This window comes from Athene noctua, chromosome 29 (assembly GCF_965140245.1).
Source record: "Athene noctua chromosome 29, bAthNoc1.hap1.1, whole genome shotgun sequence".
In the NCBI taxonomy this organism is placed as follows: domain Eukaryota; kingdom Metazoa; phylum Chordata; class Aves; order Strigiformes; family Strigidae; genus Athene; species Athene noctua.
In genome coordinates, this window is record NC_134065.1 from 3,788,732 (window position 1) to 3,808,172 (window position 19,441).

Below are 19,441 nucleotides of genomic sequence, written 5' to 3' on the forward strand. Positions count from 1 at the left end.
CCCTCCTGGAGCTTCTCAACCAGCCGATCTTTCACCACGTTTGATCTTCTTTATAAAGGCCTTTATTTGACTTAATAGCAAACAAAACACTAGTTTAAATCGAGTGTACGTAGTACACTGTTTACAGCAATGAAGCGGCAACATGTTTAGACGCGACCTACCTCTCCCTCCCGCCCGCTGCCAAGGCCGAGCCGGGGGTTTAAACATTGCCACGGGGTTGGTTTAGTGGGTGCCCTAAGTACAGACGTTATTTTGGACGATAAAAAAAAAAAAAAAACAAAAAAACAAACAAAACCCCCAAGAAGTCAAAACGTGGATGAAATGTTACAGAAGTGGAAAAAATAAACCAAACACAAAAGAAAAAACAAACAACCGAAACAAACAAACCAAGGGGGAAAAAAAAAAAAATCCGCAAAAATAAAAGAGACTCTCTTGAAGTTATGGGACTAAGGGAGAATTAAGATTGCGTGTTAAACACTGAGGAATTGGGTGTTAAAATGTTAAACGGTTGGGTCTCTTTTCCTAAAGGATGATTTTAATGTGGTCCATATGATACAAGCCAGCTAAGGATCCTAAACGACTCACGGTGGGTGGGGGGACAGGGTGGGACAGACCTGGGGACACAGGCACGTGAAGAAGGGCCAGAAAAAAAAAAAAAACAACCAACCAAACGAACAGAAAAACAAACAAACAAACAAACAAACAAAAAAAAAAAGGTCCACGACAAGACAGAAAACTCCTGCTTGGTGCATTCCTGTTCCCAGAACCACGGGGTGGGGGGGGGTCCTGTGTGTCCTGAGCGCCTCAGGAAGATCCAGAGACCCTTCAGTGCCTCCATCTTCACCTCTGCCTCGCCCTCGAGAAAACCTACAGCACTTTTATAGAAACTGTCACTTGAATTCAAGAGGGAGCAAAAAAAAAAAAAAAACCCAAAAAACCCCCGAAAACAAACAAACAAAAAAAAAACCCCAACCAACAAACCCAAAACCCAGCTCAAAACACCTCCTGGATCTGATTCCACCCCGACCCGGTTCGAGGGGCAGGGAAAGGGGTCAAGAGGAGAAAAGTGGAGAATTTCCACCCCCTCCTTTACTACGAGGAGCAGCGCAACGGGGACGCTCCCCCCACCCAAATTTGCCACCTTTTTGCCAGGGAGGGAGGGACGGGGGAGCAGAGGCAGCTGCAGGCGAGACCTCAGGCCCCAGGCGGGGTCTCCCCAAACCTCCCTGCGCTGGCCTAACCCCCCCCCGTCCCTTCTTCAAATGGGTCCCGTTGGAAGTAAAGGTTTCACAAATATAAAATCAAGTCAAATCACTCAAGAAACGACTGAATTTCGGACTAAAGAGGCGATTCCAATGGAGACGGGATTCGCTCGGGGCGGCTACTTAAAAGTTTTGGGAAAAAGACAGCACTCATGGCAGTGGTACCACAGGGTGGGGTCCCTCCCCTGCACTATTATTTCCTGCTACTCTTTTTTTTTTGTTGTTGTTGTTGGTGGTGGTGTTTGAATTATAATACAATGTACATCCGTTGATACTCGTGGCCAGAGCCCCCGAGGAAGCCCCCGAGCGTCAGAAAGTCCATCGATCCTGTAGTTGGCTTTCACTGCTAAAGCTGTTACTCGCTGAGGCCTCGGGGTTTTGTGTTTGCCGAGTTGAATCTTCCCCTTTTAAGCTCTTCCTGCACACCGGACACGTGTCGTGCTGAAAAACAACAAAAAAAACAAAAAAACACCCAAACAGGAGAGCTTTGAGGAGACGGTGGTTTGACCCGGGCGCTCCCGTCCCGACGCGGGGCTCGGGGGGGGTCCCTGGGAGCCCGCAGCCCCCCCCCAGCCCGGGTGCAGGTTCTCACCAGCTCTAACCACGGCACGATGCAGTTGCTGTGGAAGAAGTGATTGCACGGTAACTGCCGCACTTGCTCCGCTACCGTGTAGTCCTCTTTGCACACAGGACACTCCAGACCCGTATCTGGGAAAAGAGAAAGACCCGGGGTGAGGAGGGGGAGGCTTTAGCCCACCCGGGGTGAGGGCTCGGGGCTCTGCAAGCTGGGGTCTGTTTGCGTACAGACTGCGGGGGGGGGGCACCCACAGCCAGGGCTCGGAGGAATTCTCCGCGTACGACAAACAACAAAACGAACCAAGTTCAGGGGGGGTTTAGATCCCAGAGTCATTCCGGTTGGAAAAGCCCCTCGGGATCAGCGAGTCCAACCCTCAGCCCGACTCGACAAAGTTCTCCCCTACCCCACATCCCCCCACAGCTCATCCCAACGGCCCTGAAACCCCCCCAGGGATGGGGACTCCCCCCCTCCTCCATCTGATCACTCTGGGAAACATTTTTTTTTAACTTGTGTCCAGACTCAGACAGATCCTGACAAAATTTCCTCGCCCAGGATAAGGGGGGCACCGCGGAGCCTCGTCCACAGGCACCCTGCGGGTCGCCCACGTGCCCTCAGCCACGGGAAACAGCCCAAACCTGCTGCCCCCCCCTCCCTTCTTAATGCCCCCGCAGAGGAGAGCGAGGTCCCGGCCCTCTCCATGCAACCAGGCGAGACCGAGCATTACAGCATGGAAATTCCTGGCTTCCCAGACAAGAAGAGGAGACTTTGGGTGTATATATAAAAAGCGCCAGACAAAAATAATCTGTTGTGGAAACAGCTTTTCTAATCAGTTTGTATTAACGGAGCGTTTTAGTTTCCAGTAATAGAGCAGCTTGGAGGGAAAAAGGATCCTCTGAGCAGCCTTTGGAGACAGCCTTCTGCAAACACGGCGAGAAAAATCCCCGGGACGAGCTAATTGCAAAACCATAAACGTTCTGAGAAACCCACAGGCCTTGGCTGGCAGCTGCGCTGCGAGAACCTGCGAGCTCGCCACGACGTTTCCAGAGAAGTTCGGCACAAATACGTCCCCGAGCGTCCTCCGCCAGCCCCGCCGCGAGCCAATTTGAAAGGGGAGAAAGCGCCGCACCGAGCCCAGCTCTAGTGAGACCGTAAACGACGAGTTCCGAGGCGGGGAAAGCAATCAGGGCCTTGGTAGGCCGAAAAAAAAGCAGCGAGCGTTTAGGGGCTGCACAAACACCCTGCGGGATGGAGGAGGTCTTTGCTGATGGCTTGAACCGGCCGAGAGCTGCGAGTCCCACGAGAAGCGGACGCTGAGGCGGCAGCAGGAGCAAAGCTCGGGCTCTGCCGAGCTGGAAGACCCGAGTGTTTGCAGCCCGAGTCCAGGCAGGAGGTTGGAGCCTCCCGGGGAAGCGCCAGGGCAGAGCAGGGCAGCTCAGGACACCACAAAGCATGCGGAGAGGAGCGACGTCGGACACGCGGCGCCCGATTTCACCTACCGACTTGTTCCTGAGTGACTGTCACCGTCGGGAGGGACGAGATCTTCTCTTTGTCGGCTGGAGGCGGCCCCGTGTTCTCCAACTGCCCCAAGAGCTGCGGGGAAGAAAACGGGCAGCGCTCAGGGCCACGGCGGCGCCGTAGGAACACGGAGCACGGGGAGAGCAGGCGCGCAGGCACGGGCCATCCTGAAGGGACAGATGCCACCGGCTCCCCACAAACATTCCTGTTGCCCAAGCCTAGGAGGGAGCTCAGGCCGGTTCAGCCCGGCTTAAATTAAGCGCACAGGTGACCCGTTCTCTGCTGCAACATTTTGGGTGGTGAAACTTTACCGTCACGCCTCTGACCTTGGCAATCCCCCTCCCAACAGCGTTGCCTTCCGCGTATTTTCTCTGGCATGGACAGTTGGGAGGCGCCTCGGCCACGGGCGAGGGGGCAAAGCTGCTCCCGGAGGATTTTACTCGGTGCTGCTGGGGCGGGGAGGGAGGAGGAAGGTGCCGTCTCTGAGCAGACTCATTGTAGGAAGTGGTGAGTAAGGGGGGGGTGAGACGGGCCGGTGACACAGCCTGGGAAGCCGGGGGCTAGTTACGAATGGCAGCAGATGGCCCCGCCAGGCGCTTTCGGGAGGCGTCAGCACGACAGCAGCAGCCAAATTAGCTCTGGGTAAAGCATCCGTCTGCTCTCCCCGCCCCAGGGATGCCAACACCCTGCAAGAGGCTGTTTGGGGATGGAGGCTGGACCCCCCCCGAGCCTCAGAGGAGCCAGACAGAGCTTCTGGGGAACGGGAGTGGACTCGGCTCATCGCTCCACACGCCACGGGGCGGGGGGAAATGGCTCATGGCTGAAAAATGCCAAATTTGGTGAGAGATCTGGGGCTGATGCTGGAGATTTTCATCTTCAGGCTCTGCGGAGCCCGTTGCACCACGCACCGGTGATAAAGACGTGAACAAAAATCCTGTATTTCCACAGGAATAAGCTCCGACCCCTCTGAAGAGGCACCACCACCAACCAGAGACTGACGGCCTGTCCCCGCTCCTCCTCGGATCCCGGGGCTCACCCCCACACGGGGACTGACCAGAGGGGCACAAAGATCCAAGCCCAGCGTGGGCTTCTCTCCACCCAGGCACGTCAGAGGGTCACAGAATCCTTCCGGTTGGAAAAGCCCCTCGGGGTCACCGAGTCCAACCCTCAGCCCGACTCTGCAAAGTTCTCCCCTACCCCACATCCCCCCACAGCTCATCCCAACGGCCCTGAAACCCCCCCAGGGATGGGGACTCCCCCCCCTCCGCTCTCTGACCACTCTTTGGTGAAACATTTTCTCCTCCTGCCCAGCCTGACCCTCCCCTGGGGCAGTTTCCAGCCGTTCCCTCTTGTCCTGTCCCTGATCCCCTGGGAGCAGAGCCCAGCCCCAGCCTCTCTGCAATGTCCTGTCAGGAGCTGCAGAGAGGGATGAGGGCTCCCCTCAGCCTCCTCCTCCTCACCCTGAACACTCCCAGCTCCTGCCCTGCCTCCTCACAGGATTGATTCTCCAGCCCCTCCCCAGCCTCGTCGCCCTCCTCTGCCCTCGCTCCAGCCCCTCCAGATCTCTCTCGGGTTGCAGTGCCCAAACGGGACACAACACTCAAGGATCACCTCCCCACCTTCACGTTGCTGGTGGGCTCTGGGGGCTCTTCCGTCCTCATTTTATGACTTCGGAGGTGCCACAAAGCTGGGGGGCGAGTGTGGCCCCCAAACCGGACACAACCCTCCAGGCGCGGCCTCACCAGTGCAGAACATGGGTCCTACCTGGGTGACAATAGCATCAAGGCCGCTCTGTCCCCACGCGTAGTCGCCGGGGTTGGAGTGCAGCATCCCGCTCCTGCAGACGGGAGCAGAGAGTCAGGGAAGCTGTTTCACCCACCCCAGAGCGGCCCCGAGGGTTGCACAATCCTCCCAGAGAAGCCACAGTGGGGAGACAGAGCTCCCAGGCACCAGAGCACAGCTCTTTACTGGTGTGGATCACCGTGAGCAAAGCCACGGTCTAAACCACGCTCGCTACTCACCAGGAAAAAGGGTGTTGTGAGCCAGGAATCGCCGAGTTTGCAAAAAACCCTGCAAAGATCTGCTGTATTATTCTAAAGAGGGAGGAATCGGAAAAGAAAAAAAAAAAAAAAAGAGAGAACAAGTTGAGCAGTGGTTTAGCAAGAATGGGCAACAAAACACGAAACACCGCTTCGATCAGTGGTGGCCGTGTTGTCGTGAGACTCGCGTCTAGGTAAACCAGGCTCGGCCCGGAGGAAGGCGGGATGCTAACTCAGCCGAGTGTGGGAGGGCTGGGAGAGGAAATCACTGAGTTTCCCAAGCACTGACTCGTCTTCCTGTGGTGAGAGCTGGCACCGTCACAGGCAAAACCCACCTCTCCCACCACGCCCCTTCAATTCGTACCGAGGCGGGCAAAGGGTCGAGGTGAAAATTTTCGAGGTGCGAGGATCCCATTTCAGCAGGTTTCTCCCCGAGATCCTACTTTTTTTTTTTTCCCCACTGGTGGTGGGTTGGGAGCCACTCGCAGGGGGTAAATGGAGTCACTCACCCTTCGATGGCAGGGGATCTGTCGGGGCGTGAGCTGCCCCGGGATCGGTACCTCCGCGTCATGGGCAATCGCGGGGGTCGGCTTGGTCCCCAGAGGTCGGCGTGGGCTTGGTGGCCCCTTTCGTTGTCCCTGCTGTCTTGATCCAGTGAGCTGCTACTCAGAAAGGGTCTGAAGTCAGGAAAGAACATTGTGTGGTCCAAATGGTCCCAAAGCTGCGGGGAGAAAAGGGGAGACACAAACCACACAGGGCTCCGTCACTGAGCCCCACACAGAGGCGGGGAAGTCCACCTCGACAGAAGCAACTGAACAAATTCCTACGGTTACCATGGCTCCCAGAAAAAAGTCTGACAAAAAACGCTTAATTATAGCCTAAACTAATCAGATGTACCACCCCCGGGAAGACCAACACGTCAGCTCTTTCCTGCTCTCTACAGATCCCAACATCTGTTTTGTTAAGGCACCCCAGGGCACCGCGGGGGTCGGTCTCTCTCTCTCTCCAAGGAGAGTTGAGGGGAGATAGTGTTGGGCACCCAGGTCCCCCCACCCACAGGCTCTGGGTCCTCACAGCCCCGGGTGACAAAAGGACATGGCCCAAAGTGAAGCACGGCCCCGAGGAGGAGGGTTTGTGTCCCTGGTTGCGTTCAGCAACACCAACGTGAAACGGCCGAGAAGGAAAAAAAAATCTCACCCAGGTCACAGCGTCTGGGGGGGTCTGTCCACGCAGGGACAGTCGCCCCCTGGCCCCGCAGCAGATCTACGTGCTGCCGGCGCTGCAAAAACCCACCTGGCTCCTCGACCAAAGCGCCAGCCCTTGAGCCTCACTGCGGGGGGAGCGGGGCCACAAGTCAAGAGCTCCTGGCTACAGGCCCCGCTGCCAGCCTGCAGGGAAGCTGGGGGGGGGGGGGGGGTGTGCACAAAACCACCCAGAAACCCACAGCAAGGCAACCCCGTCCTGAGCCGGAGCTGAGAGCCCCCCCCCTCAGCGACCCTCTCCTGGAAAACCCCTTTGGTTTTATTCCTTCCGCAATTCGGATCGCCCACGGATTAAACTAACAGCTGAGGAGGGCACTGAAGATTTACGGTGTGGGTTTATGCAAAAAAAAAAAAAAAAATTCACAGAGGACAAGAAAACAAGGAGCATGAGAGAAGAAACCCTCCGTGTGCCACGTGGGGGCAAGAGGCCGCTGACGCCCGACGTGCCCAGGCCCGGCTCTGTGCTGCCAAAGGGCTACTGGAAGGAGCAGTGTCCTCGGATTTACTGCGGGAATTCAAACGCTACGGAGCGTAACGCCAGGGTTGTTCTTTTCTTATTTCTACCAGCCCCTCGTCATGTGTTATGAGATGATCAGAGCGGCTTCATTTCCCTTTCACACCAAATTAGCTCACTTTAAAAGTCTCTCGCGTTGCCTGGTTCGATTTGGTATCGGAGGAAAGGCAGAAGTCAAGTTTATGACCTGTTCTCTGAATTAATACCCCGCAGACAAGAGCTTTGCTTGTTCTCCTGCTGCTTGTGATCAACACAGAGCTCTGCCTGCCCGCAGCCACCCTGCTGAGAGAAGACTTTCATTTATTATTAATCCTAAAAGGCATTTAAATTTACACAGCGCCTTTCATGCGGAGGCATCCCAAAGCTCTTTGTAAACCAGCGCATGGGCCGCGAGAGGAGACGGCTTTATCTGGCCGAGATGGCTTTATCTGGCCAGAACACCGGTGGTTCTGGGACACGGCGACAGTTTTGTTCAGGAGACAAACGGCGAGGAAGGGAGGAGGGGAGAGGCAAACCAGCCCCACGCGGGGGAAGTGGAAGCACACAGGATGCGAAGCACAAAGCCGGAGAGGAATTTCAGTTATTTGGTGACCCCGCTTCTGGCACTGAGGCAGCACCCGAAGGAGCTCAGCAACACCAGAGACCCCCCCCCAGATCTACCCTGGCCAACGAGCTGGGACTCAAAGACCCCGAGGCGACCTCCTGGCAGGGTTGAGAAACAGTTAAAACTCCTCAAGAACTGAGGAAATTAAAAAAAACGACCTCTGAGCAAGGCCTGCTGGCGGAGGAGCCGCTCAGAAATTTTATTTTCGTTTTACACAGCTCAGCTGAACTCCTGAAGGGAAACAGAGCCCTGAGAAAGGGCTCGCCCTGCCCGTTTGAGCCTTTAGGTAACCGGGTAAGACTCTTCCAGCCCTCGCTGCCCAGCAGCCCCTGCTCCAAGGGCCACGCAACAGAATTACAAGACAGGGATTTTATGAGGAGTTTGGGCTTTTTTTGACAGTTGCGTTTCTGGTAAAACTGGGAGCAGCGATGAGCAGGGAGGAAAGGGCAGTCAGGCAACACCCGCCCTGCCGGGCCGAGCGTCACCGACACCAGGGGCCAGCGTGTCTTTCTAGCATCTTCTCTTCCTGCCCTGCCCAGTGAGCACATCTCTGGCAGGTCTCAACCCCGGCAACGTCAACAGTCTCCTCAAAATTCACCAAGATCCTGAAAACTCTCAGGAAGGTCTTTTTTTGCAAGGCAACGTGTGAAGATGCCTTGACATAACCGCAGCCGGAGCTGAGGCTGAAAAGCTCTTTGTGGCAACAGTTTTAAACAAAAAAAAAAACACAACAAAGCAAGATGGCAAAACTCACCTCTGCAAACTGTGTGGATGGGCTGTCGTCTATGCCGCTGCCATCTAGAAAACTGGAGGAAAAAAAAGAGGTGAGTGAGAGCAGGTCACCCTCTGGAATCAGCTCCTGTTCCAGGGTTAAACACCGACGGGAGCAAGACAGACCCGGTGTGGTCTGAGAGAGAAAGGGATGAGCAAACATCCTGCCTGCCGGAATCATTCCTAGGGGTAGCCAAGGACTATTAAAAGTAAAAGGTTTGTTTCCGTGCCAGCACACTGGTACAACCTGACCGTGGAAGAAACGTGGTTTCTAACCGTCCAGACTCTGGAGGAGCCTCCGAAGAGGAAGCGTCTGAGATGGAGCATCATCACTCTGCAAAGGGGATCGTGTGCTAAGCGCCCCGGAGGAGCCCTCCAGTCTCGCCTTAATTGACAAGTACACATTTATATTTAAAAAAGGACGTAGCGTGACATCAAGTCATCCCCCCCAGTGACACCCGGCCCCAGATTCCTTTTGTGGGAAGTCACAGATAGCAAAGGGTCACGTAATCACCCTTTCATCTCGCCTCCCCTCACCCCAAATAAAGCAGTTCTCAGCAGTTACTCAAGACTGAATATAGTAAGTGCTGAGCAGGCATCGTTTTGGATGCAGCACCGCGCTCTGCTGGGTGACCAGTGACCAAACTGGTGCTCCCAGAGAGAAAAATGTCTTTCTGTCTCTCTTTGAACTGAGCTGTGAGAGCGGAGAGGTGGTCGGGAGGCTGAGCTGGGGCCGACGGAGGGAAAAAGAAAGGGACTGTGAGTCACTGGGATACAAGCTTGATTCCTAAAAAAAGAATAAAATCATGCTTTTCGCTCTAATAGACCAAAAACCTGTAAGAGCTTTTGTTCACGGGACCCTGTAGGGCCTTAACTCACAACTCCCACCTTCCTGGAAATCTTCCCCAAACCCCTTCACGTGGCTCCGGCACAGACCGACGGCCACTTGTACTTTCAGTTTCACCCAGCGTTAAGTCCAAATTCACACTGATACATGAGTTTTTCTTCTGAATTCCTTACTTGTTAGAGGCTTTACACCAGGCCCCTTACAAACCCAGAAGAAACGTTAAGCACGTGGCAAACTGAGCCGCACGTCGCCGTGTACGTTACCTGGAATCATCTGTGACTTCTTCGATAAAACCGGATTCACATCTCGGGCAGGTGTACTCCTGCAGAGACAGGGGAAGCTGGGCTTAGCCACCAAGCACTTCGCTTGGGATTTCAGGAAAAAAAAAAAAAAGGAAAAAAAAAAAAAAAAAAAAAGGCAGAGCTCAAGAAGTTACACGCCAGGAGTATAACGGGGGGGGGGGATTCCTGGTCTCCACCTCCATTCCGGAGGACCAGGGTTTCGGTTTCATTAAGAGGATTTCAGAGACTGGTGATTACACGGAGATTATTAACCTCGACTGACAACTGTGGAATAGAAAAACACCCTTCTCAAAACCACGCACCGGTAGCGGCGGACTGAAGAATAATAAATTAAAAAAAAAAAAAACAAAACACACCTACAGCTTCATGTCGAGATAATGACATTTAAGAGTCACTTGAAGAAAAATAAACTAAAAAAAAAAAAAACAACACACCTACAGCTTCAAGCCTGTCCAGATAATGACATTTAAGAAAAAGAGCCATTTCCAAGCCTGCTGCAAAGCACCAGGACAAGGCCCTGGCGAGGGAAATCCAGTCCCTCCGATTAAAGGGGGGGTCAGAAAACAACGAGCCGCTGATAACGCAGCTCCGGCCGTCGCTGCCGCACGCACCGCAGGGAACTTACGGACCTTCTGCGATTATCGGGGTTAGAAAATAAAATATTTTTTTTTTCACTTTTCTCTGCCAAACCTTTGCCATAAATGGGGACCCCACGCGTCAGGCAGGCTCGCCGGCTGTTGGATCAGCGGTGCCAGCGGTGCCCTCCCTCCCAGCGCGCGAAGGGCGTGAGCTGGGCAGCGGGAACACGCAGCCCCAGGGCTGCTCTCCCTGGCACATCCCCTGCAGAAAAAGCAGCAACTCCCAAGGCCGCAAAACCCCGAAGTGAAAGGGTGAAACATGCACCCTTCCCACTGCCGACCCCCCCGCCCCGAGCCTGGCCCCCGCAGCCGAGGCGCTGGGCACCAGTAAGGCGGGACGGAGGTGGGTGGGTTTGCTCTGGGGGTTGCAAAGCTTTTAAGGATTGGAGAGAGGGAAAACTGGATAATCCAGAGGTTTCCTGGCTCCGGAAGGGGCTGCTGGGGCCATCAAAGCAGGGTCTGCGCAGGGACAGACGGACACACGCAGCCAGGGCGCGGGACGTGGAGAAGAGGCGCCTCTGGGTCCCCCCCCCGCAGCAGCACCCCGAGCTCGGGGCCCTACGGGCACCCCACGTCACCTCCCCGGTCACAGGGAGGGGGAAAACCTCCGGCGGCTCCTCCGAACTCCTCAGGCGGTGCTACGGGAGCCCAAGTTCTGTGTCGAGGGTGGGCAAAAGGCATTACCCAGCCTCCCCACCCCCAGCCGAAGGAGAAAAGTCCCCATTTGCCCCGCGGCTCCTCACCCACCACAGCAGCTACCCCTGCCCGGGGGCAACACGGCCACAGGGAGCATCAGGCCGGGCTCTGTCTTCCCAGCGAGGCGCGTTTCCAGCTCTTCACCCCCCGGAGAAGCTCCAGGGCTGCCCCCCAGGGCGAGAGCGGCCTCGCCAGCCTCCACCCGGACCGAGGGCACGTCCAGCCGCACCACCGCCACCCTGCCTTCGGCTCCGGGCAGCTTTTAGAAGCAGCGAGAAAAATTTCTTTAGAGGAGAAAAGTTTTCACTGCGAGAGCCCTCGCTTCGTCCCAGAGCCGTGGATCGGCTTCAAAGGAGGGCAAAGCATTGCCAAAACCCCAAAGCACCCCCAGAGCCTCCCTCCCCAGCCCGTCCCACTGCAGCACTCCCAAAGCCCACGCTCCGGGCAGCGATTTGCCAACCCATTTGGGGGGGTCTTTGTCCCCAAATAAAGCCTCCCGATAAACGAGTCTTGCTTTCTTCATTCGCGCTGCCCAGCCCGCAGATAAAAACCCCGCCAGCATCCCCAGACCCGGAGCCCTCGGTGTCCAACCCTGCACCCCAGACCCGGAGCCCGGCAAGAGGAGAGATAAGACAAGACACCGAAGACAGCGGCTGCCCCGGCTCCTTCCTCCGAACTCCCAACCCGCCGCGGCACCCCAGGACCGATCAAATTCCCGGCGTAGCGTTACCAGAGCCGGGGCGCAGGCGAGACACACCCCCCCACCCTGTAACACAATTCCAATTCACCCAAAGGCTTTTTTTTTTTTTTTTTTGTTTTTTTTGCTTTCACGAAACACAAAGTCCAGCTTCCCATCCCCGCACGGCTCCGGATCATTTTCCCACTGAATCTGCATTTCCCTGGGAACGGCACCAAACTCCTCCAGACCCCTCAGTTCATCTCATTTTGGTTTTTTTTCACCCCCAAAGCAAAGAAATATTTACCAAGGGCTGTGCTGACGTGGGGGCAAGTCGTTTGCCAGCTCGAGCAGCTTCAGAGATGGAGAAGAGCTCGGTGGGGGGCTGCCCCCAGCAGCTTCGCTCCCAAACCGTGCGTGACACCCCGGCCTGCGACGGGAGAGGTCGAGTGCAGGTTTGCACAAAGGCCCATTTATGCGGCCGAACATGTGGTGTATTTTCAAAAGAGCTCCAGCCTTGAGTATAATGGGAACTGATGGGTGATGAGCTCTTAGAAAGAAAAAAAAAAAAAAAAAAAAAAAATCTGTCTGGGGCTTTCGGCTTTGCATCCGTGAACTGCAAGGCTAACGAGAACCGACGCGTGTGTTCGGAAGAGGAATGTGCGTGGCTCGGTTCTGTGCAGGAGCAAATCGTGGGGCTAAATGCCACCACGGAGAGAGCGAGCCTGGCTGCGAGCCCAGGCAGGCGGCGGGTTACAGCCCGGACCCACCTCTGAACAAAAATCCTAATACAGGGGGAAAAAAAATAAAATAAAATAAAAAGGCTCTGCAAAATGCAGCGTACGCTCAGGTGTCCCTCTTGAGAGACGTTGGGGCTGAGCTGCAAACTCGAAGCGAGGAGCAGCGAATGCCCAGAATTTCTTAAAAGTAACGAATGCATACGGAACCTAAAGCCAGGCAATGAAATAATGGGGTCAAAAAAGCTCATTTCATCCAATCCCACCTCGTTTCATGCCACAGCATCAGGCTTCCGAGCGATACCGAACCAGGAGGATGTTCTACTCTGCCTATAAATCCTTCACTTAATTAATTTCCAGCCTTTTCCCTGTCAAAATAACGACGTCAGAAAGATTTTTTTTTTTTTAATTTTTTTTCTCTTTTTTTTTTTTTTTTCCCCCCTAAACTTAGCAGGAGGTTGTGCCATCGGGGACACTGAAGGTCCGAGGCATTTCTGGAAGCTTTTGAATGTTTCTTTTTATGTTACTGTATGGAAATTACCAGCGTCTTGCCCAGAAGCTCGAATGTACAGTCAGAGCATGAAGAGAGATAAAAATGGCATTTGGGATAAATAGCAACAGGGGGGAGGGAGAAGGGAAACCAGAACAGACGCCGGGAGGTGGGTGGGACACTGCAGAGCCATCGCAGGCACGGAGCGGCACGAGCCCCCCGTCTTACTGCCTGCACAGAAAGAGGTTGATGGGTGCCCCGTGCCCCAAAAACTGCCACCGTGACCCTTCGCGTGAGCACAGGGACCTCGTTCCCCAAGCAGGATCCAGCCAGAGCGTGACAAAAAAAAAAAAATAAAAAAAAATAAAAAGAGACTTTCCAAGGAGGAACGACAGTGTCCTGTCGCTCCGAGCCCCCTTCAGCTTGGTGGCGTGTGCTTCCCAGAGGGAAAGGAAACAAAAAAACCCCAGGAGGAGCCCCCGTGGCCTGCGGCTCTGCCCAGGGGCAGCCCGGTGTGTCCTGCTCGTTAGCAGCCAGAACCGGGTGGCACATCCAAGTCTAGCCTAAGCCCGTCTGTCAGGAGCGGAGTTGTTAGACTTGATGCCAGAAAGGATGGACTGGAAGTTTTTCAGCCCCTGCTTTGTGAGTCTGTACACCCAGGCGGTCCCCAAACCCACCCCTTCACCCCCAAAACAGAGGCAAAGATGCAAATATAATTCCAATTAAGAAACAAGCAGAGGTGTGTGGCGCCAAACGGGTCTAAGTTTAGAGGTCACTGCAAAAAACTGAATTTAGAGATTACAAAGCCCCGGGAAAAGGCTGCTTCGGTGCATGGACGGTGCCGTTCGGGCTCCCGGTCCCTTGCCCTCTCCTCGACGGCCACAAGCTCATCCCACGGCTAATCCCAGACTAATTACCTTCCCCTCTCTCCACCAGGCAGCTACGGGCACGATAACTCAGCTCCACCACCCTGGGCTTGACTCATTTGGTCTTGCCAAATTAAATATCCCTCCTGTGATCCCCGCAGCTGCAGCAATAACTCCTCATCTTTACGTTTCTCCGCGCCGTCCAAACGGGCTTCACCCAAGGGGCTCCTTGCGGTCAATAAACCACGTGGTTTATATTGGACATGGGGAAAAAAAGAGAAAGAGTCAAGAGAACTGACCCGAATTCAACACTTTAGAGCCACACGATCGGGTTGCAGCTCAGAGAAAAGCTGAGCCTCACACGCCTTAACCCTCAGATAGGAAAAGATGGTTCCTGCATTCTCACGTGAGGAAGCAGCAGCAAAAATAACCTCCCCGGCATCTCCTCCCGCCGGCAGGACTCGGGAGCTCCCCAGATCTGCTCCTGATCCAGGACGGTGTGGCTCAGCCCCGGGGCTCAGCAGCTTCTCCCCCGGGTCAGCTTAACACCTCCACGCACGTCGTGACCACCCGAGGACCCTCCTCATGCTACGCGTCGGCCGTGGAGGCCGCGGCCAGAGGCTGCTGGAAGCCAGAAGGATAAAAGTGTCTTTAAAAAGTCAATAGGTGAATTCTTGGAGGATTGTGATTCTTAAAACTCAAGAGCGCAGGCACAGTCTCCAGCTCAGGAGATGCTTCAGCACGGGGAGGTCGAGAAGAAAAGCTGCTCGGTAACCCCTCGTTTCCCGCTCCCTTGTCCCTAATCCCTCCCCTAGTCCCTCTCAGGGAGGACACCCAGAGCTCAAGTGACAAAAAACAGTTAATTTTATGAAAAAAGGTGTTTAGGTTTTTGGGGGGGTTGTGTTTGGTTTGGTTTTTTTTTTTTTTTTTAAATTGAAACCATTTTGCCAAGAGAAGAGAGCAGGTGACAACGCTCTGGGACAGCATCCCCTTACCTGTTCACTCCTGGATGAAGCCACGACCCCAAACCCTGACCCCAGAATTTGCTGCTGCTTCCTCCTCCTCCTCCTCCTCCTCCCCCCGGTGCAAGGACAGGGCCTTTGGCAAGACACGGACGTGCCCTTCGCTACCAATATGAATCGCGTTACCCTGCCGCGGCTCGCCGCCCAACCCGAGCGTTTCTCTGAAGCTCCAAAATCCCTGCTCGGCTTTGCCTCTCATCGAGCCACACGTTCTTTCTCTCTCTTGGGTTTTTCCTCCCCACTTTAAAATAAAAACAGACCCGCAGGGCCGCAGCCCCGTCAGGACACGAGTCTGCTGCGCACACACATTGAAATAGCCGGCAGAATCGTTAAATGTTGGCCGGGTTCTGAGCACCAAACCAGCACTGCAGCCCCAAGGCAAGACCACCCCGAGGCCCAACGCAAGACCAGCCCCAAGGCCCAACGCAAGACCAGCCCCAAGGCCCAACGCAAGACCAGCCCCAAGGCCCAACGCAAGACCAGCCCCAAGGCCCAACGCAAGACCAGCCCCAAGGCCCAACGCAAGACCAGCCCCAAGGCCCAACGCAAGACCAGCCCCAAGGCCCAACGCAAGACCAGCCCCAAGGCCCAACGCAAGACCAGCCCCAAGGCCCAACGCAAGACCAGCCCCAAGGCCCAACGCAAGACCAGCCCCAAGGCCCAACGCAAGACCAGCCCCAAGGCCCAACGCAAGACCAGCCCCAAGGCCCTCCCAACCTCCTATCAAACACTCCAGGCTCCTGCTGACACACAGACAGCTCCCAACCGCCCCAAAAGGGCCAGAGGTGACCTCTCAAGGTGCTGTCCCTGCTCGGGGCACCCACATGTTGGCATGTGCAGGCAGGGAGGAAAGTTTACGCCACCTCTGCCCACTCTCAAGGAGGTCCCAGCTCACTGCTGAAGCCAGAGAACGCAGCAGGTCCGCTGAGGACAACTGCTGCATCTAAACCTGATGCATTGGGAGCCCTCGCCAGGTCCCACAATGGCAACAGACACCGTGGCGGTGGCGTGTTCGTGCTGGGAGGAGGCAGCAGCCCCACATCCCTAAATCTTTCCTGAGGAGCAGCAGCTCCTCTTGCTCAGACCGGACTGACAAAACGATCCGCAGGCGGGGTTTTAGTTTAGGTTGCCATTATCCTGGTGAGAGCAGCTTAAAAAAAAAAACAAACCAGTGCGCTCAGCATTTGTTTTGTTTTTGTAAAGACAGGGAGAGAAGTTACTTGTCTGGGGTGAGAGAGAGAAAAAAAACCAAAAAACAAAAAACAAAGAAGTCAGGGTGTAGAACTGCATGCTGGTCTTGGAAAAGGGGTCCAGCTTCTCCCAACTTCTCACTTTCAGTTTTGTAGATCCTCCCCCACAGAAGACAGTAATGGCTCTGCTGATGGTAAACTGAGGCACAGAGGGAGAGTTACTGGCCCAAAGGAAACCAGCGCTGGGCCAGACTGGGGTGCCCACAGCCAGCACCCCTCCTGCAAGGCAGGGTGCCAGCCACGCAGCCCGCGGGACACGGGGACCCTCCGAGGACAGAGCAAAGGGCAAAAGCAACTCCCAAGGTCACCCCGTTGCAGCCCCACGGCCTCGTCCTCCCCACAGCCAGGGGTTGGGGTGACACCCCCACACTGATTGTCCCCAAGCCACAGGGACAGCACCGACCCAACGCAGCGGCTGGTCAAGTCACGCTCCTCAAAGCGCGTCTTGGCACCGAGTGAAGATTGCAAAAGCCTCTCGCAGGTGAGTCGACCGGCCGGGGAAGGGCGTAAGGACGTTCTGGTTACGCTTTCCTTCAAAGAGACGAGGCGAAGGAACAGGTTTGGGGACAACTGACAGTCCCCAGCAGGTCACAGGGAACCTGCCCATCCCCACCCCAGGGCCAGGACGGAAGAGCAGAGATCTCAAAAGAGCAAAAAATACTCATGACCGTGGCAGGCACAAGCTCCAAATAAACGTTTTTATAAAGCCAGGACTGTAATAACTTGCATTTCTAGACCCACCAAAAGCTCTACGAGGCTGGTCCCTACCCAAATCCATCCGCATCCGGAGGGGAAGGGGAGAGGCAAAATAGCCTCCGCCAAGGCCTCAACCCTGTGCTGGGTTTCTGGGTGCTCTCGAAATAGAAACTGGAGCAAGACACGCCGGGAGAGCTGGGCAAGGCATCCTCCAGGCAGAGGATTCGGCGACCTCTTTAATGCCCACGCAAAGCAGAAGGGACTTGGGTCCGCCCGGGCTCCCGATTTAGAAGCGAAGGAAAGCGCTCGCGGCACGCCGGATCCGAGGAAACGACAGAGCAGAGGAGAGGTTTGGTGTAAAGGTGTTTTGTGGAGCAGGCCTGGACTTTTATTCCCAGGACGAACAAGATTATTGAGGCACCGGGAAAGCCCGAGTCTTGTGGACGGACGGGGTTTGAGCAGGTTTTGGACAGTAATTCTTTTAACAAAGTGGATTTTGAAACACTGGAGGGTGAAGCGCTGAAGTCAGCAACAGAGGGAAGTGGTAGAAAAAGAGAGTTAAGCAAAATCTGGGAGATGGGAGGGAAGAGAAGCACCCAAAGGTGAAGCTACCGGCTCCAGAGAAGAGAAGTTGGGATGGATTTGGATGCAGACACCGGATTTCCATCCCAGCAGACGAGGATAAGCCTCGGGGGGCTGCTTGTGCCTGCAGAAGCCCCCGCTGGTGGCTGTACCGGGGCCGAGCGCTTTCGGGACCTGCACGCACCCCTCTCGGGGTGGCCGAGGGGCCACGTCGCTCCGTTTCCCTGGATTTGACAGAAATCAGGGAAGGGGTCTCGGCGCCCGAGGGGTCTGCGCGTGGCCTCGCTCCCGTCCTGCCGACGGGCGGCAGGAAGGGCTCCAACACGCTTGGAGTAAAGGAGCAGAGAAAACCCACAACTCCCAGCTCAGAAATGAACTTTTGGGGTTAACGAAGCCGGTCGCTCCCTGCCTGCAGATCCCAGGGTGACTGCAGGTCCCTGACCGAGCAAGGACACCTCACACCCGGGACTCCACGCGGGTGCAGCCCGTCCCGCCACTCAGCCGGGGACAACGCAGGGGCTGGGTGAAGGTGGCCGCCCGGTTCACCCCCTCCTGCTGCCACCCCACACGCCAGCCCTGTCTGCATCCCCCCAGTCCTGCCCCTACCCCCTCCCGGGCTGAGCACTGGGATTATCCCCACAGCTGTGGGGAATGGGAGCGTCAGCCCGGTCCTGCCCCCTCTCCCCTAATGTCCCCCAACCTCAGCAATCACAGGCCAAACCTTTCAGGCTTAAAACCCCACAAAAAGGGAAAGGGGGGAGGGCGAATATCGAGGTCAGGTCAGCCCAGACCCACTTCGAGCTGCCTTGGTGAGGGGCCACGGGGATTTGTCACCTCCCTGCTCACCCCTGTGGGGTCGGGGGTGTTGGGCTGCCCAGATACGGGGCACTCGAGCTCCCCTCACGTGGAGGGACAGCAGCAATGAAAACCCCCTCACAGGCTTGGTTAGGGGGTGAAAGCTGGGGGTCACCTCTGGGAGGGGCCATATATAGCCCCCCCCAGCTACTCTCCGCAGCCTTCTGCAGGGACACGGGCGCTTCCCAGAAGGATGAGAGGGCCCATCCTCTCCTGCAGCCCCACAGATGTTGGGGTGTGGGTCAACCTGTGCCCAAGAGGGGTTTGGGTTTTTTTTTGGGGGGGGGGGGGGTGGGGTGTCACTGCACTCACCAACCATCAGGGTTGGGGGGCGGGCAACTTGCTGCCACAACCTTCAACAGGATTTGATAGTTCACCCCTTTCCACAGGGCCTGAGCTGTGGGGGGGTCACCTCTAACCGATGGGTTTCTGGAGAACCACCCCTTCCCTGGGGGATTTTGGGGGTCACCCTTTTCCTGCGGGGTTTAAGGAAGTTTGGGGGTATCACAGCAGCCTCCAAGGCTCTGCAGGGCAGCCCTGGTTTTGGGGGGGCACCCCTTCCCCATAGGATGGGGGGGCACCCCTTCCCCACGGGGGGCAGGCAGTCATTTTGGAAAGGGGGTGTCCCATCTGTCTGTAGGGTGTCACAGGAACGCCCCTTCCACCAAAGGTCAGGGAGGGGATTGGGGGGGGTCACCCCCGCCTGCAGGGCTTGGGGGGGGCTGCCCTTCCCCACAGAGGTCAGGGAGGGGTTGGGGGGTCACCCCTGCCTGCAGGGCTTGGGGGGGGGATAACCCCCGTCCCCAGGCTGAATCCCGGGCAGGAGGCCCCGCCCTAAGGGGAGATCTGGTGGGGGAAACGGGGACGATCCCCTCAGCCCCGGGGCCGGCCGAGCCCGGCCCGTCCCCACCGGGGAAGCCGAAAGGCGAGGCGGGCGGGGGGGGGGGGGGGGGGCGGACAGCGGCGCTGAGAGGCCTCGGCCTCCCCCCACACCCGCTCCCTGCTGCGGCCGCAGCCCCCGGCGCTTACCGGCAGCTTGGGGCTGACCTCCCCCTTGCAGCTGTGGCAGAAGAAGCGGTGCTGGGACACGGCGGCCGCCGCCGAGGCCTCCGCCATCTTCTCTCTCCCCCGCCTCCGCCGGCTCCCTGCCGTCAGTCCTCCGCCGCAGCAGCGAGGCCGCGAGCCGCCATAGAGCGTCGGCGGAACGACCCGTTAGCCACCAACTTCCGGTCTACTCGTC

At 56.3% G+C, this 19,441-nt stretch overlaps 1 protein-coding gene across 1 annotated transcript; it reads right to left on the reverse strand.

Annotated features, from left to right (window-relative positions):
- Window positions 1–60: 60 nt before the first annotated feature.
- On the reverse strand, window positions 61–19,398 carry RNF115 (ring finger protein 115). The gene is made up of 9 exons (XM_074928907.1): window positions 19,231–19,398; window positions 9,655–9,713; window positions 8,528–8,579; window positions 5,903–6,114; window positions 5,376–5,447; window positions 5,119–5,191; window positions 3,336–3,429; window positions 1,855–1,970; window positions 61–1,703 (listed from the first exon to the last, which is right to left on the reverse strand). Exons 1-9 carry the CDS (start codon window positions 19,315–19,317, stop codon window positions 1,572–1,574), a joined length of 897 nt encoding a protein of 298 aa, XP_074785008.1. The 5' UTR covers window positions 19,318–19,398; the 3' UTR covers window positions 61–1,571.
- Window positions 19,399–19,441: the final 43 nt, after the last annotated feature.

Coding starts and splice junctions, on each gene's coding strand:
- RNF115 (XM_074928907.1), bottom strand. CDS start 19,317: ATGGCGGAGGCCTCGGCGGCGGCCGCCGTGTCCCAGCACCGCTTCTTC. Junction 3,430..5,118: donor TTGATGCTATTGTCACCCAG/GTAGGACCCATG, acceptor TCTTCCCCGCAG/CTCTTGGGGCAGTTGGAGAA. Junction 1,704..1,854: donor TCGTGCCGTGGTTAGAGCTG/GTGAGAACCTGC, acceptor GTTGTTTTTCAG/CACGACACGTGTCCGGTGTG.